This window comes from Carcharodon carcharias, chromosome 13, assembly GCF_017639515.1.
Source record: "Carcharodon carcharias isolate sCarCar2 chromosome 13, sCarCar2.pri, whole genome shotgun sequence".
In the NCBI taxonomy this organism is placed as follows: Eukaryota; Metazoa; Chordata; class Chondrichthyes; order Lamniformes; family Lamnidae; genus Carcharodon; species Carcharodon carcharias.
In genome coordinates, this window is record NC_054479.1 from 32,208,313 (window position 1) to 32,225,596 (window position 17,284).

The following is a 17,284-nucleotide window of genomic DNA, read 5'->3' on the forward strand; positions in this document are numbered from 1 at the left end:
GTGATAGAACACAAAATTAATTAGTTTTACCAAGTATTTATTTAACAACTTCTTAGTTATTTGATATTTTAAATATTAATAATTTTTTACAAAGTCATCTTAAATTATTGTTGCAGGTCTAGTTGAATGCTATTTGGCTTCAAACAGCATACGTGAAGCAATGGTGATGGCGAATAATGTTTTCAAAACACTCGGTCCAAATGCCCAGACCTTGACCCTTTTTGCCACTGTATGCTTGGAAGACCCAATGACGCAAGAGAAAGCAAGGACACTGCTGGATAAAGCTCTGGCACAGAAATCAGATTACCTGAAAGCAGTAGTGAAAAAGGCAGAGCTTTTGAGTAAGCTATATTTGTCTATCATTTGTGTTGGAAGAATTGATCATGATAAATGAAACTTAATTTTCTGGGTATTTTAAAGACTATTTGAAGAGTTAGTACAGTTTCAAGTATAGCTTTAATTGTGATAGAAATTAAGGAAGAGGTGAAAATACGTTTACTGATATTTTGTGCTCCATCCATGGACTTGTTTGTGCCCTCGGTTACATAATGAATGTCCCTATGAAAATATTGAATGTGAGCAAGTCATTAGTTAGGTCACAGTAAGAATATAGCATGTACTTCTGGGCACCCCACTGGGAAAGATATTAGAAGCATGGAAAGGGTACCATAAAAATTCAATGCAGAGAAACTTAAGAATGAGATTGATAGTTATTAAGGAAGATTTGAAAAGTTTAGGCTTTTATCATCAGAACATAAAGAGAGAACAAAGGGATTTGAAAGATTTGTTTCTCCTAGTTGGTAAATTGGTAACCAGCAGGCATAGATTGAGGATTAATAGAAAGAAAGGAGTTATTTGTATAGCAGCTTTCACATCCTTGATGTACACAATGCACTTTACAACTAGTGAATTAATTTTGAAGTGTAATGATTTGCTTTGTAGGCAGATGTTACAGCCAGCTTTCACACAACAAACACCACATTCAGAGATGATGTGAAAGGCTATTTAACTTGTCTTTGAAGGATTAATATTGGCCAGGAAAATGGGAGAACTCCAATATTCTTCAAGTAACACTATGAGATTTTGTCATTCTCCTGAGGAGGGCAAATAAATTCTCAATTAGCACCTCATAAAAGATGGCTCAGTACTGCATTAACGTGTTGGTTCAAGTTTGTGGTGAGCTTCTGACTCAACAGCAGGAATGCTCCCACTAAGCCATGGCTGACTCTAGAACGGATAGAGTTAGAAGAAATTCTTTCAAATAAGAGCTCGATAGGGTAGATGCAAAGATAATGGCCTGGATTTTGTAGTTACTGGTGAAGTGATAGCACTCTCAGCTGATCTCAAACAAGGCTGTCCACGAAGATCTAGTGATTCCTGGTGTAGATTTCTGCTTTCCGAGATTAATTTAATTCTGGCCCCAGCTGCAAAAGATCTTGGCGTCCACTAATAGAGGTGTCATCCGACGAGCTAAGCAGCCAATTGCATTGAAGAATTCTCTAAAAGCAAACAAGCAATTAACAAGCAGGTTTTAATCATTCATGTTTTATAATCTCAAAATGAAATAAAGATTGGGGCGTTCATATGAGATTAAAGTGAAAGCTGAAAAATTGCAAATTTTTAAAGAAAATCAAAAATCTGTGGATTGCATAGCCCCGAATGAAGGAATATAATGTCCCACAAATAGAAAGTCAGTTTTTCAGGGCCAGAGAGGCTGTTCAACAATAGGCATGTCTTAGTATACCTTTAAAAACCTAGTTACACTTCATTCAACAAGGTATAACTTTTTAAAGGGTCTGTACAGTGGGACTAAAAAGTGGACATTCACGTTAAATCAATGGCTTCTAATTGATTTATGCAAGAACTTCACGCTCTGTGGAGGATCAGGGAATCACTGACAGCAACTTCTAGATGTCCGTGTTAACTGCGTACGTGCAAATATCAGAAGTTGCTGTCAGTTTCGCTGAGTAATGATGGTAAACTCTTTGAGTTTTTGTTGTCGTTGCGGCAGCAAAATCCAGCCCGCGGATTCCACTTGCAGGTGAGACCAGACCTAAAAGCCTTAAATGTAAGATAAAGCAAATAAATGTGATAAGGAATTCAGGAGAAATATCTTTACTGAAAGAATGGTTAGAATGTGAAACTTGCTACATCGGGGAGTGGTTGAGGTGAATAGCATGGATGAATTCAAGAGGAAGCTGGAAAAAAAGAAAGACTTACATTTTTATGCAAATGAGGAATGGGGGGAAAAGAGGAATATGTTGATGGGGTCGAATGAGAAGGGTGGGAGGACGCTTGTATGAAGCCTAAAGACTGGAATGGACCTGTTCATCTGGTTGGTCTGTTTCTCTGCTACTATGTAATGTTTTATATATACTAATCAATCTTTCACTATGTTGCACATTGGGAGTCCAGAGCAAATGTAGTCTTCAGGTGAAGTGTGGTTATGGAAATAATTAGATCAGGGCATACATCTGGAATTCACTCCCATTTTAAAGTCAGAATTTTTAAAATTTCTGTTATAGATTCTTATGTTTGTGTTTAGGCTGTTGTAAAGCTGGCAATGATGTAATTACAGTCTCCTGCCAATGGTTATGCTGCACCATCTTAAACGTGTGCAGGGACGTAATTGCAGCCTGACAAGTTTCACATGGGTGGCTTCCATTATAGTTCAGAATCTGATTCAAGGATGCTGTCGAAAGAAATATAAAAGCCCTCAACATCAATCATGACAAGTGGGGTGGTCTAGCTGGCATTCTAACTGGTGACTAATGCAAATGGCAACACCAGCTGTAGATGGGGGTACGCCACAGAGTGACGTGGTTTCAGAAGCTCCAAAGATGGCGCCTGTGGCAGACTTTGACTTCCCAGAATTGGCTTATTTAGCCATCTAAAGCAGTGCAGCAGATGAACTCATCTGACCTCACCAAATTCTGAGGCTGCATTCCCATCATCTCTCACAGATGGAAGAATGCCAATCTTAATCATTAAGAATTGTAGTGGAAAAAGTTGACAGTTCTTGCAAAAATGAGAGATCCAATATAATTTATCAGTTTTTTTCATTTGGAACGTAACATGCATTTTTGCACACTTAATAAAAAAAAACTGGACATTCTGCCTGCTGTTCAAAAATTTCCACCGCTTGTCTAACAACACATTTGACAAAAATGGAAGAGTGTGAAGAATTGAATTAAAATGAGATTTGTCAAACCCCCATATGCTGTATCCTGTGTTTAAATTGTTAGTGTTTTTCCTTCTAGCGAATTTTGGAGCAATTAGGAAGGAAACGAGCGAGCAGCTTCCATTCTGCTTGTCACAACAGCCCAGAATCTGTTTCCATTTTCTTTTTCTTTTTAAAGAGAATTATTTTATGGCCACTTTAATCCTCTAAAGTTTGGTTGTATCATCTAATGGAAAGGTAGTTACAAAGGATATTGAAAATTTGGTTTACAAATGCTAAAGAATACATTTCCAAACTCTGCTTTGCTTTATATCACTTTTTTTAAAAATGTCATTATTTAACCTATATTCCCCAAATTAAGACTTAAACATGTATTTGCCAGAGTGGAATCTGATTTTTGTTTTCCTTCTGTGCATGAACTCCTCTGAAATATACATATATATATTTCTAAGTATTGCATCATTTTATTGCTTAATTCTGGTAATATTAACCATTATGTAGTCATGTCCTATAGACTAAATTTTTAGTGTATTTTAAAAGTTAGTCGGGAGGCTTAGTGCTCTGCTTTTCAAATAAAAAGAAAATATTGAGTTACTGATTCATGGTGAAAGAAGATTGAATTTACAAATGGTTGATTCTTAATTTCAGTCTTCCCATCTGGGAGAGGCTAGAGCTTCTCCATAGATGGGAAAGGAAAACTATGCAAACGAACCACAACACCACCTAGTGGTCAGTCTGTAAACAGGTGACATGCCTAATGCCGGGGAAATTGAAGGGATAGTATTAAGATCCAACTATAACTAAAATAACTTAATATTCTGTACTGTGAATGTTTGAAGACTACTTCCATGGTTTCTAAAATTTCTTTAACTCATGGTAGGTCGAGAACAGAAGTATGAAGAAGGTATAGCTCTTCTGAGAAATGCACTGGCAAATCAGAGTGTTTGTGTTCTACATCGGATGCTTGGAGATTTTCTCGTAGCTGTAAGTGATTACCAGGAAGCAATGGACCAGTACAGCATTGCATTAAGGTATGCTAAGCAAAAATGTTTGTTGTTGCCTGCAATTAAACTGTACTTGTTTTCTTTTTAATGGTTGTCTTTTGGCATTTAGAAATTACATGTCATGGCAAGGACAAATTAACTGACCAGGCTCTGAAACAAGCATAAAAATCACAATCAAATGAATTTAAATCTGTTTTAATTGACATTTGTGCTCATCCACAATTGTTGAGGAAGTTTGACAGTTTTTAGTCATTGAGCAGCAATTATTTAGAGTGTGAGCAGATCTGGGAGGACTGGGGGAATAAAACACTTGCCTGCAGATTGCCAGGTGAAGTTTGACAAATTATGGAGGACTCTGGTTTCCCACCTTCTGTGCTCATTCAAAATCCCTTAATATTATGCAAAGTAATGTTGCTGTTTTTATAAAGAAATGATTGTAATCAGATGTCAATTTATAAAAATAGAGTAGAGAATGCTCATATTGGAGTAAAGTAGGATTTCTTAGAGAACCAGTCAGTTTGTTTAGTAACTCTATTGATAACTTAGAATGATTTGGCTCTTGCTAAGAGCTAGATGTTCTTGACATTCTAGGGTGTCTACTCTTTTTGAACTGCCTGGAATGATCCTATCTCCTCGTGGGGCTGTGTTCAGCCATTCTGTATTTCTCCCTGCAGCCGTGTGGTGAAAATAGGAACATAAGATTAGATGAGCAATGTCAAACATTTGAAGAATTAGGTTATGATTTGCAACGCATATGCGTTGCCTTAAGAAATTGAACACTGCATGGGGATGTGGTCCAACTGTGTCTAACAATAGAAGTTAACAACAGTTTTAGATTAAAGGCTTATAATGCTGCCAAAGAGAGTAGAAAGCCTGAGAATTTTAGAATTCTGCAAAGAATAGTCCAAGAATGGATAAAGAAAGAGAAAACAGTACATATTTAAATTCAAAAGACACACAAAAACAGATTGTAAAATCTTCTATAGGTATGCTGAGAGTCCTGGGTGTATTTGTATACGAGTCTCAAAGTTAATGCACTGGTACAGAAAATAATAAGGAAAGAAAAGTGACATTTTGCCTTTACTCTTGTATCCTAAACCCATTGAAATAAAAAAGTCTTAATGCAATTATACAGGGTATTGAGATGACCATACCTGAAGTACAGTGTACAGTTTTGCTATCCTTACCTAAGGAGGATAAGTTTGCCTTAGAAGAAATACAACAAATGTTCACTTAGACTGATTTTTGGGATGGGGAGGTTTGTCCTATTAAGGGAGATTGAGTTGTTTCAGGCTTACAATCCCTACAGTTTAGAAGAATGGGGGGGTGGCAATCTCATTGAAAAGTATAAAATTCGTAAGGATTTGACAGGATAGATGCTGAGAAGATGTTTGCCCAGGCTGAGGGGGCTAGAACTAGTTGGGTTCGGGGGTGGGGGGGGATTTTTGGGTGCTAAGGGAATCAAGGAATATGGGGCTAATGCAGAAAGTGGCAAAGAATAGCCATGACCTTTTTGAATGGTGGAACAGGTTTGAAGGGCCACATGGTTTACTCCAGAAACTATTCTTATGTTCTGATAGCGTGGTGATAAGCAAGGAACTCGGTATGAGAAAGGTCTTGGGCGTAAACCATTTCTTTCCTTTTATATTTGCATTCAGTAATCAAAGTCTCAGGAATCTGGATCTTTTTAATTTTGTTATTTTCTTTCTATTTGCTGGTTTGTGCGTAGTTAGTTGGTATCAGCTGCAAGAGTGCCACATTTAGTCTAAGAGCCTACAAGCTGAGGTAGGAAATATTAACTGCCATGTTATCATCTTGCCCAGTGGCCCCTCCTGCAATAAGCTTGTGTGGGTGCAATGAAGACAGTGTCAGACTTGGCTGCTTCCCAATGCTGAATAGGCCATTCATTTCTTGGGCTCTAATATGAATTTCTCTATGGTGCCAAGAGTGTTACTGCCGCACATAGAGCCATATCTCAGCGTAAGTCACCATGGAAAAGTAAAGGGAAAAAAATCAAATTATGGAGATTGTGGGTAGATGGATTTCCTTTTAGGGCAAAAGATGAAGTTGTTATTTTTACTACCTTCATTCCTGAATTAATGTTTCATTGGGGGCCTCCATACCCACATTTTTAAAGAGTTACAATGTTTTGATCAGTGTTATTTTTGTTCAGATACCAGAACTACAAATTTTGCAACTGGTTTATTACCCAGTACATTGTCTTTGTGCTTCAATCCTTTACAAAATAGTAATGGGACACATTATTTGAAATAATGCTGAATTTGTTGCTTTTGATTACTATCACTTACTTGAAGCTCTCAACTTTAATTAGCATATCTCAGTTTTCTCTCTCTCCAAACCTCTGTGCAGAGATTTTCATCTTATGGCTATACCAGTAAGATTGAAACATACTCTTTTTCCAGAAGGTAGTCATTTTTAAAGTAATTGGTTAGTAACTTATTTTCCATTTCCAGTATGGATCCCAATGATCAGAAGTCTTTAGAGGGAATGCAGAAGATGGAGAAGGAAGAAAGTCAGACTGAGGCAGCACAAGAGGAGGATGTGGACGACATGGAAGGTAGTGGAGAAGAAGGGGACCTGGAGGGAAGCGATAGCGAGACTGCACAGTGGGCAGATCAAGAACAGTGGTTTGGCATGCAGTGAAAAAAACATTGAAATCCTCACAAATAATTACTTGTAGGCCTTTTCAAATGAACTGACACGTTTGGAATCCGTGCTTCTGCTATTACCCAAATGGGTCGGATTTTATAAGTAATAATCATTGATTCACAATACAGAGGAAAATACATCGTTCAGAATTTCAACTTTTATTTCACAAGGTACATTTCTACTGTGACCATACACCTTTGTACAGATTTGATTTTATTGCTTTACAAAAGCCCTTTCCTCTCCCCATAATGTTAATCCAGACCAGTTAACTGATGTAGTGACATTGGAATGGGCTTGTGTGAAATATTTTTGATGCTGAGTGTTGTTTATAATTTACATATTTCAGTTTGAGAATGTTCATCTTTCAAATTGATGAAAGCAACAAAGTGAGCCTAATGTTTCAGATGAAGGGATTACTTCAATTCACGTTAAACAAAGCTCTGGATGCTGAAATAAGCATTTTAATTCACGAAAGCTTTAAAATTTAATGTGGGATGGCCAAGAAAGGGATATTTTTTAAAAATTGTGAATCCTGAAGCTAAATTTTAAACAGCAAGTGATGGATTTCTTATTACTGTTGTGTTCAGAGATTTGAAATGTTGACCACCATCAGTTTTATTTTGAATTGTTCTCCCTCTTCCAGTGGACTTTCCCATTGACACCACTATTTTTTCAACATCAAACCCAGTGGAATAGATTTTCAGCTGCTAAATTCCCAGATCCATTTGAGTTTTACATTACATTATTAAAACCAGGATTTATTGGAACACCTCTGTAGCATTTGTTATTGGCTAGCTCTTTGAGTGTGCAAGAAGTAAATTCTGGACATTACTGCATCCACTGGTTCCTACAACTTATTATTTGTATTAAGTCTTTTTGATAGCTGTGATGTTTTGTGTGTACTCACCAGCCAGTTCTTGCAAGAACATAATGTTTTGATATTTCTATTGTGTATTTTGTAAAGTATGCAAAGGTGGAATAAAATTTTGCCGTACTAATTAAAATGTATACAATGTATACATAGCAGTTATGAGCATCATTGTGTATGAAATGCACGTATTTTTTCCTTTAAAATAAAATAAATAATGTCATTGTTAGCTTCTCATTTTTGGTGAAAGTTAATTACATGCCTGTTTCAAATAATTTTTCATTTGTGTGTGAAATTATATAATATAATTTTGGGTGTGCATCAATAGCCTGTAGGGAAAGTGTAATCACATTTTAAAGTGTCTGTCAACTTTGTTCTAATTCTTTTAAATATGGACTGGTAAATGTTCCCACCAATTATACAGCAACTGCTCAAACCCAGCCTGCTGGTCACGTTGCACAATTTTCTGCATTCCCTCATTCACCCACCCACCCCAACCCCCAAATAAAAAATACTAATCATCAATCAATACCTGCCACAAATCAAACAATTACTTGAAACTGCTTTTGCTGGCATTTTATTTTCTTGCTCAGGTCAGTGTGTACATAGAGCTTACCAGTTAATGCAAGCACACTCAAAGTTACAGTTATGTAAGTTGTACTTTAAATGTATTCCTGTATAGGTACAAATCCAGAGTACGCTATAACTGGGTCAAGCATTTAGAGTTAATAATGGTGAGTTGCAAGCAGCAGGGGGAAAAAAAAATTTATAACTGAAGCTGTTAGTTTATGGGAATATTGTTAAAAATCCAATCCATCTACATAGTTGACCTCTGCCCCTGTGAAATGCCCTAAATTCCTGACTCTCCACTTATCCTCCAACTAACTGCCCTCACCTCCTGTTCTCTGTATTTTCTCTCCCACAGTTACTCCTCTTACCCATGAAGCTTGTTCATTCATCATCTTAACTGAACTTCTGATTGCCTAGTTTCACCTTCTTGGTGTCATCAACTGCACCATTCCTAGTTCCTTCAAGCTGAAGTTAATCACTCCCTTCTCAGGAAACCCACTCGACTTTTTCACTTCAATTACAGCAAGTCCCTGTTTTTAGTCATTCCACTTTAATGTTCACCAATTAATGGGGCCCATATTTATCTTCAGCATCAGGAATCTTGTTTTTACATTGTTTCGGGCAGGGCCTGATGTAGGGTCGTGTTACCTGATCAGCGTCATTTTAGAGCGGTGTCTCTTGCTCCCTGATCTTCCTGGCCACTGCCTACTTTCCATCTCGCTGACCTTCCTTCTCTCCGACTCCTCTCTTGCTGACTCTCCAGCTTGCAGCTTACCTCTGCAAACCTGCAACTCAAAAGCTGCTCTTTCTGCCTTATGCCACTCATCTCACAAGTCCTCAGGGACACCTTCCAAACCCACAACCACTACCACCTAGAAGGACAAGTGCAGCAGATAGATGGGAACGCCATTATCTGAAAGTTCCCCTCCAAGTCAGGGGAGGGGAGGCAGTCGGGAGATTAAAAACAGCGCAAGAGGAGAGGCAATCTTGCCTACTGGGGGTGAAAGGAGTCGGACCTGTGTGGGAGCACCATTCCTAAGCTGCTTGGTAGTTTTGAAAAAGTATGAGTGGCGTCACAGGAAAACCGTGAGTTGATTGGTTCTTGAGCAGCTGCTGTTTGGGACTGTGTTTCAACCCCAGTAACTTTGAAAAATGTAAATTTCTAAAAAATTAGGTCAGGGAAAGTAAGAATTTCTAAGCACGGGAGAGGGAGCTGATTTGTCAGGAAGGGTGAAGAATTTCTATTTTCTCAAGTATAAAGTTAATAGTACAAGAGTAAGTTTAAAGTAAGTAAAAGTTAATGTCGCTAAAGTGATTTAAAAGTTTAAGGCATGGCAGGACAGCTCAGCCAAGCAGAATGCCTGTCCTGTGGCACGTGGGGAGTCGTGGACATTTCTCACAACCCAGACAAGCTTGTGCAGTCACCGGCTGCACAAACTTGAGCTCTGCGTTTTCAGAGCTTGAGCAGCAGCTGGAGTCCCTGAGGTGCATCCATGGGGCTAGCACGTTCAGAGGATATCACACCGCAAGTTAAAGGAAAGCAGGCAGATTAGGGAATGGGTGACCACCAGGTAGCCCAAGAGAAAGAGGCAGGTATTGCAGGAGACCCCAGAGGCCCAGCTCACAAACCGGTTTTCCGTTCTGGATATCGGCAAGGGCAATGGCACCTTGGAGGTGTGCAGCAAGAGGCAAGCCCATGGCACCACGGGCGGCCAGCTGTACAGGAGGGGAGGGGGAGGGAGAAGAAGAGCGGAAAGGCAGTACTGAGAGTGGATTCTTTATTAGCGGAACAGACAGGCGTTTCTGCGGCCATCTATGTGATTCCAGGATGGTTTGTTGCCCCCCTGGTGCTAGGGTCAAGGATGTCACAGAACAGCTGCAAGACATTCTTGTGGGGGAGGGCAAACAGTCAGAGGCCGTGGGCAACATTGTTACGAACAACATCGGTAGAAAGAGGGATGTGGTCCTTCAATCGCAATTTAGGGGGCTAGGTAGAAAATTAGCAAGCAGGTCCTCTAAAATAGCAATCTCTGGATTACTCCCAGTGCCATGTGCAAGTGAGTACAGAAATAGGAAGATAAGACAGATGAACGTGTGGCTGGAAAGATGGTGCAGGAGGGAGGGCTTTAGATACCTGGGACACTGGGACTAGCTCTGGGGGAGATTGCACCTGTACAAGCCGGACGGGTTGCATCTGAACAGAGCCGGGACTGTGCTTTTTGGGGGGTATTTTGCTAGTGCTGTTGGGAGGGTTTAAACTAACTCGGGTGTGGGAACCAGGAGAGTATATTAGAAAGCAATACCAGGGTGCACAGAATGCTGGGAGAGGCAGATAGCACTAAAATAGGGAATAGTAAGTTAGTAGATGGAGTCGGAGTAAGGGAGCAAGTAATGGAGTCTAAATCAGGGTTACACTGCATGTATGTGAATGCATGGAATATAGTTAATAAAATTGGGGAGTTACAGGCACAGATTGCCTTGTGGGATTATGATGTTGTGGCGATAGCGGAGACCTGGATTAAGGAAGGGCAGATCTGGGTGTTAATATTTATAGTTACAAGATGTTCAGAAAAGATAGGAAAGGGAAAAAAAGGAGTAGGGGTGGTGTTTTTGGTTAAGGAGAGTATTGCAGTACTGGAGAAAGATGTGTCAGAGGATTCAAGGACAGAATCAATTTATCTAGAGCTAAGGAATAAGAAGGGTGCAATTACATTGTCGGTGTAATATATAGACCTCCAGCTAGGGGGAAGGATATAGAGGAACAAACCTGCAAGGAAATTACAGAGAGGCATAAACATCATAGAGTAGTTATAATGGGGGATTTTAATTACCCGCATATAGACTGGGATGGTGGTAGTGTAAGGGTCAGTGAGGGACAAGTGTTCCTAGACTGTGTTCAGGAGAATTTCCTACAGCAGTATGTGTCCAGTCCAACAAAAAAGGAGGTACTGCTAGACTTGGTTCTTGGGAATGAAGTGGGCCAAGTAGATCAAGTGACAGTGGAGGAACATTTTTGTGACAGTGATCATTGTATAGGATGACAGTGGAAAATTACGTTGGTCAATCCAGAGTAAGAACAATCAACTGGTGGAGAGCGGACTTCAATGGGGCAGAAATGGAGATGGGACAGACATACTGGAACCAAAGGTTGGCGGAAAAAACAGTAGCTGAACAATGGGTTGCCTTCAAAGAAGAGATGGTTTGGGCACAGTCAAGGTATGTTCCCTCAAAAGGAAAAGGTATGACAAAAAATCCAGAGCTCCGTGGATGACAAAGGAGATAGAAATTAAGTTACAGAAGAAAGAGTGTGTTTGTAACAGGGGTCAGGCAGCAAATACAATTGAGAGCCAAGCTGAATACAGAAGGTTCAGAAAGGATGTGGAAAAAGCAAATACGAGAAGCAAAGAGGGACTATGAATAAAGACTGGCAGCTAACAAAAAGAAATCCCAAAGTATTCTATAAGCACATCAATAGTGAAAGGGTGGTAAGAATGCACAGAGTGTGGCTAATAAGATTGGTGAACTGCAGGCACATGTTGACAAATGGAACTATAATATTGCTATAAAAGAAACCTGGCTCAAAGAAGGGCAGGACTGGGTGTTAAATATTCCTGGGTACAAGGTTATAGGAGAGACAGGAGAGGAAGATTGGGGTGGGGAGGGGGGTATCCTTATTGATTAAAGGTGGTAATACACCACTGGAGAGAGAGGATGTTCCAGAGGGGTCAAAGACAGAATCTCTTTGGCTAGAGGTAAGGAATTAAAAAGGTGCAATAACATTGATTGGTGTAGTGTATAGACCACCAACTAGTGGAAGGGATGTAGAGAAACAAATTTGCAAAGAAATTAGAGAGGTGCAAGAATTATAATGGGGGACTTCAATTATCCAAATATAGATTGGGGTAGGAATAGTGCAAAGGAACAAGAAGGGCAAGAGTTCCTGGAGTGTGCAAGATAATTTTCTGCAGCAGTATGTTTTTGGTGCAATGAGAGGGCAGGTGCTGTTGGACCTAGTTCTGGGGAATGAGTTGGCACAAGTAGATCAAGTAACAGTGGGAGAGCATTTAGGGGACAGTGATCATTGTATAAGGTTTAGGTTGGCAATGGAGAAGGACAAGGAGCAATCCAGAGCAGGAATAATTAACTGAAGCAAAGCCAACTTTGATGGGATGAGAATGCATCTGAGTCGAGTGAGTTGAAATCGAATGTTGGCAGAAAAAACAGTGGTTGGATAATGGGCTACCTTTAAAGAGATAGTGTTGCAAGCAATGTCAAGGTATATTCCCTTGAAGGGAAAGATAGGACAAACAAATCTAGAACACTCTGGGATAACAAGAGCAATAGAAGTGAAGATGAAAAGGATGAAGTACGCATATGACAGATGTCAGGTAAAAAATACAATGGAGAATTGGGCTGAATATAGAAGGACCAGAGGGGAAGTAATAAAACTAGTCAGAAAAGCAAGCAGGGAGCAAGAAAAGAAGCTAACAGCTAAAAGGAAATCCCTAGGTCTTCTGTAAGTATGTAAATAATAAAAGGGTGGTAAATGAAAGGGTAGGGTCGATTAGTAATAAAAAGGGAGACTTGCATCTGGAGGCAGAAGTAGCAGCAGAGGTATTAAGTGAGTATCTTGCACCTGTCTTTACAAAGGAAGAGAATGCTACCCAGGCCAGGGTGAGAGGTAACCGGTACACTTGAGAAATTTACGAGTGAGAAGGAGGAGGTATTAGAAAACCTCTTTGAAGGTAGCCCATTGTTCAGCTACTGTTTTTCCCGCCAATCTTTGGTTCCAGTATAAAAACAGAATTACCTGGAAAAACTCAGCAGGTCTGGCAGCATCGGTGGAGAAGAAAAGAGTTGACATTTCGAGTCCTCATGACCCTTCCACAGAACTAGGTGAATCCAAGGAAGGGGTGAAATATAGGCTGGTTTAAGGTGTGTGTGTGTGTGTGTGTGTGTGTGGGTGGGGGGGGGTGGGGGGGGGTGGAGAGAAGTGGAGGGGGGGGTGTGTGGTTGTAGGGACAAGCAAGCAGTGATAGAAGCAGATCATCAAAAGACGTCACAGACAACAGAACAAAAGAACACATAGGTGTTGAAGTTGGTGATATATATCTAAACGAATGTGCTAATTAACAATGGATGGTAGGGCACTCAAGGTATGGCTCTAGTGGGGGTGGGGGGAGCATAAAAGATTTTAAAATATTTAAAAATAATGGAAATAGGTGGGAAAAAGAAAAATCTATATAATTTATTGGAAAAAAACAAAAGGAAGGGGGAAGAAACAGAAAGGGGGTGGGGATGGAGGAGGGAGGTCAGGACCTAAAGTTGGTTGAATTCAATATTCAGTCCGGAAGGCTGTAAAGTGCCTAGTTGGAAGATGAGGTGTTGTTCCTCCAATTTGCATTGGACTTCACTGGAACAATGCAGCAAACCAAGGACAGACATGTGGGCAAGAGAGCAGGGTGGAGTGTTAAAATGGCAAGCGACAGGGAGGTTTGGGTCATTCTTGCAGACAGACCACAGGTGTTCTGCAAAGCAGTCGCCCAGTTTACGTTTAGTCTCTCCAATGTAAAGGAGACCACATTGGGAGCAACGAATGCAGTAGACTAAGTTGGGGGAAATGCAAGTGAAATGTTGCTTCACTTGAAAGGAGTGTTTGGGCCCTTGGACGGTGAGGAGAGAGGAAGTGAAGGGATAGGTGTTACATCTTTTGTGTGGGCATGGGGTGGTGCCATACGTGGGGGTTGAGGAGTAGGAGGTGATGGAGGAGTGGACCAGGGTGTCCCGGAGCGAACAATCCCTACGGAATGCCGACAAGGGGGGTGAAGGGATGATGTGTTTGGTAGTGGCATCATGCTGGAGTTGGCGGAAATGGCGGAGGATGATCCTTTCAATGCGGAGGCTGGTGGGGTGATAAGTGAGGACAAGGGGGACCCTATCATGGTTCTGGGAGGGAGGAGAAGGCATGAGGGCGGATGCGCGGGAGATGGGCCGGACACAGTTGAGGGCCCTGTCAACGACCGTAGGTGGAAAACCTCGGTTAAGGAAGAAGGAGGACATGTCAGAGGAACTGTTTTTGAAGGTAGCATCATCGGAACAGATGCGACGGAGGCGAAGGAACTGAGAGAATGGGATGGAGTCCTTACAGGAAGCAGGGTGTGAGGAGCCGTAGTCGAGGTAGCTGTGGGAGTCGGTAGGCTTGTAATGGATATTGGTGGACAGTCTATCACCAGAGATTGAGACAGCGAGGTCAAGGAAGGGAAGGGAAGTGTCAGAGATGGACCACGTGAAAATGATGGAGGGGTGGAGATTGGAAGCAAAATTAATACATTTTTCCAAGTCCCGACGAGAGCATGAAGCAGCACCGAAGTAATCATCAATGTACCGGAGAAAGATCTGTCGGGTCATGAGGACTTGAAATGTCAACTCTTTCCTTCTCTGCCGATGCTGCCAGACCTGCTGAGTTTTTCCAGGTAATTTTGTTTTTGCTTTGGATTTCCAGCATCCGCAGTTTTTGTTTTTATCTTTGGTTCCAGTATTTCTGTCCCATCTCCGTTCTTGACTTAAAATTGATAAGATACCAGGACCAGATGAGATGTATCCAAGGATACTGAGGGAGGTGAGAGTAGAAATTTCAGAGGCACTGGTGATAATCTTCCAGTTGTCCTTTGGCACAGGGGTGGTGCTGGAGGACTGAAGAATTATGAATGTTACACCCTTGTTGAAATAGGGGTGCAAGGATAACGCCAGCAACTACAGACCAGTCAGTTTGACTTCAGTGATAGGGCTACTTCTGGACAAAATCAATAGTCAATTAGTCAGGTGTGGGATAATTAATGAAAGCCAGCATGGATTCATTAAGGGAAAATCATGTTTAATTAACTTGCTGGAGTTTTTTGAGGTGGTAACAGAGAAGGTTGATAAGAGCAATGCTGTTGCTGTGGTGTGTATGGATTTTCAAAAGACATTTGATACAGTGCTATACAACAGACTTGTGAGCAAAATTCTAACTCATGGAATAAAAGGGAAAGTAGGCACTTGGATAAGAAATTCGCTGAGTGACAGGAAACAGAGTAGTGATAAATAGTTGTTTTTCAAGTGTTTGGACCCTTGCTCCTCTTGATATATATTAATGACCTAAGCTGTGGTGTGCAGGGCATGATTTTAAAATTTGTGGATGATTTGAAGATTGGAAGCATTGCCAAATGTGATGAGGATAGCCTTGAACTTCAAAAGGACATGGACACATTGGTGGATTGGGCAGACAAATGGCAGATGGGGTTCAATGAAGAGAAGTGTGAGGTGATTCATTTGGCAGGAAGAATGTGGAGAGAGTATGAAATAAAGGGAGAAACTCTAAAGGAGGTGCAGGAACAGAGGGACCTTGGTGAATATGTATATAAGTCATGGAAGATGGCAGGGCATGTTGAGAGATCATTTAATAAAGCATATAGTATCCTAGGTTTTATTAATAGGGCATTGAGTACAAGAGTAAGGAGGTCATGTTAAACTTTATAAGACACTAGTTAGGCCTCATTAGGAGTACTGTGTCCAGTTCTGGGCACCATACTTCAGGAAGGATGTGAAAGCATTGGAGAGAGTACAGAGGTGATTCACAAGAGTGATTCCAGGGATAAACAGCTAGCTCTGAGGATAGACTAGACAGACAGGGTCTGTTTTCCTTGGAGCAAAGAAGGCTGAGAGGAAATTTGATAGAGATACTCAAGGCCCTGAGGGGTATGGACAGGGTAAATAGTGAAAAACTGTCCCCTCTCAAGAGTACATCAAAAACAAGAGAGCACAGATTCAAAATAATGGGCAATAGGAGTAGAAATGATGTGAGGCAAAGTTTATTCACCCAGAGGGTGGTTAGGTCTGGTACAAACTTCCTGAAAGGGTGATGGAAGCAGTTTTGATCGAGGTATTCAAAAGGGAATTGGATTGCTATCTGAAAATAAAATGTGCAAGGTTACCGGGATAAGGCAGGGGAGTGGGATTAGGTAGATCACGCTGGCTCACTGAAAGAACAGATTCAATGGGCTGAATAGCCTCCTGCACAGTTAAAATTTTGTGATTCTATGAACAATGATTTATACTGTATGTGAAGAGGGTCCTGATTGGTTGGCAAGTGGCATTGGCATTGCGAATGCACTACTGATGGTGAATGACTGTTAACTGCCAAGCTTTGGTTGAAATTTAAACCAGGTAGCTTGACCCTGATTGGTCAAGGCATTGCCCTGAGGGATGAGTTAGCGAATGACTAACTTATCTTGTTTAGCTGAAACAGGTACAGTGTATGTACATGTTCTTTCTGTCTGCAAAGAACAGGACCCTGTGAATTAATATTATTAGCTTCCAGTACACCAGTCTGGGGGCATATGGCCTACATACCTAGCATCACACTGGCACTGCATGCCATTCTTAATGACAAGTCCAAATTTGTATCCATTGGACCTGTTACTCAACATGACTCCTGCTTGAAAGTAAGCTTAAAAAAAATGCTTGCTGGACATCTGGAATAGTGATGAGCTACAGTGTGATATGTATGACAGAGTTCGTCTTCACGGTTCACTAAGTCTGTGTATGTTTGGCTCCAGACACATACACGTGATGTCCCTCTATTTCCCACCTTATCTATGACCGGTTCTGCACAACATGAATTGGCAAAATGGTTGGGCGAATTATTACAACCAGTTTTGATCAAGTTTTCCACATCCACAGTGAAGGATACCTTCACACTTGCGAAGACCATACAGGACTTGCGTATTGATAGCAATGATGTAGCTCATTTGACATCACTAGTCTATTCACCAATGTGCCACTTAAGGAAGACATAGATACTTGCACTGCAGCACTATATCATGGAGATCTGGACCTGTCACCATTGCCTCAATCAGTACTAATTGAACTTATGAACTTGGCAACTCGTGCAGTTCAGTTCAGTTTTAAAGACACAATGTATGCCCAACTAGATGGTGTTGCCATGGGATC

General features: G+C 40.8%; 1 protein-coding gene across 2 annotated transcripts in view; it reads left to right on the forward strand.

Moving 5' to 3' along the window:
* anapc7 (anaphase promoting complex subunit 7) overlaps positions 1-7,946 on the forward strand; it is a 44,170-nt gene extending 36,224 nt beyond the window's left edge. For both annotated transcript variants that reach the window (XM_041203321.1, XM_041203320.1), the window contains 3 exons: positions 117-341; positions 4,062-4,212; positions 6,660-7,946. In XM_041203321.1, the coding sequence (XP_041059255.1) occupies positions 117-341; positions 4,062-4,212; positions 6,660-6,849 (566 nt within the window). In that variant the 3' untranslated portion in view covers positions 6,850-7,946. The remainder of the gene's footprint in view (positions 1-116; positions 342-4,061; positions 4,213-6,659) is intronic.
* Positions 7,947-17,284: the final 9,338 nt, after the last annotated feature.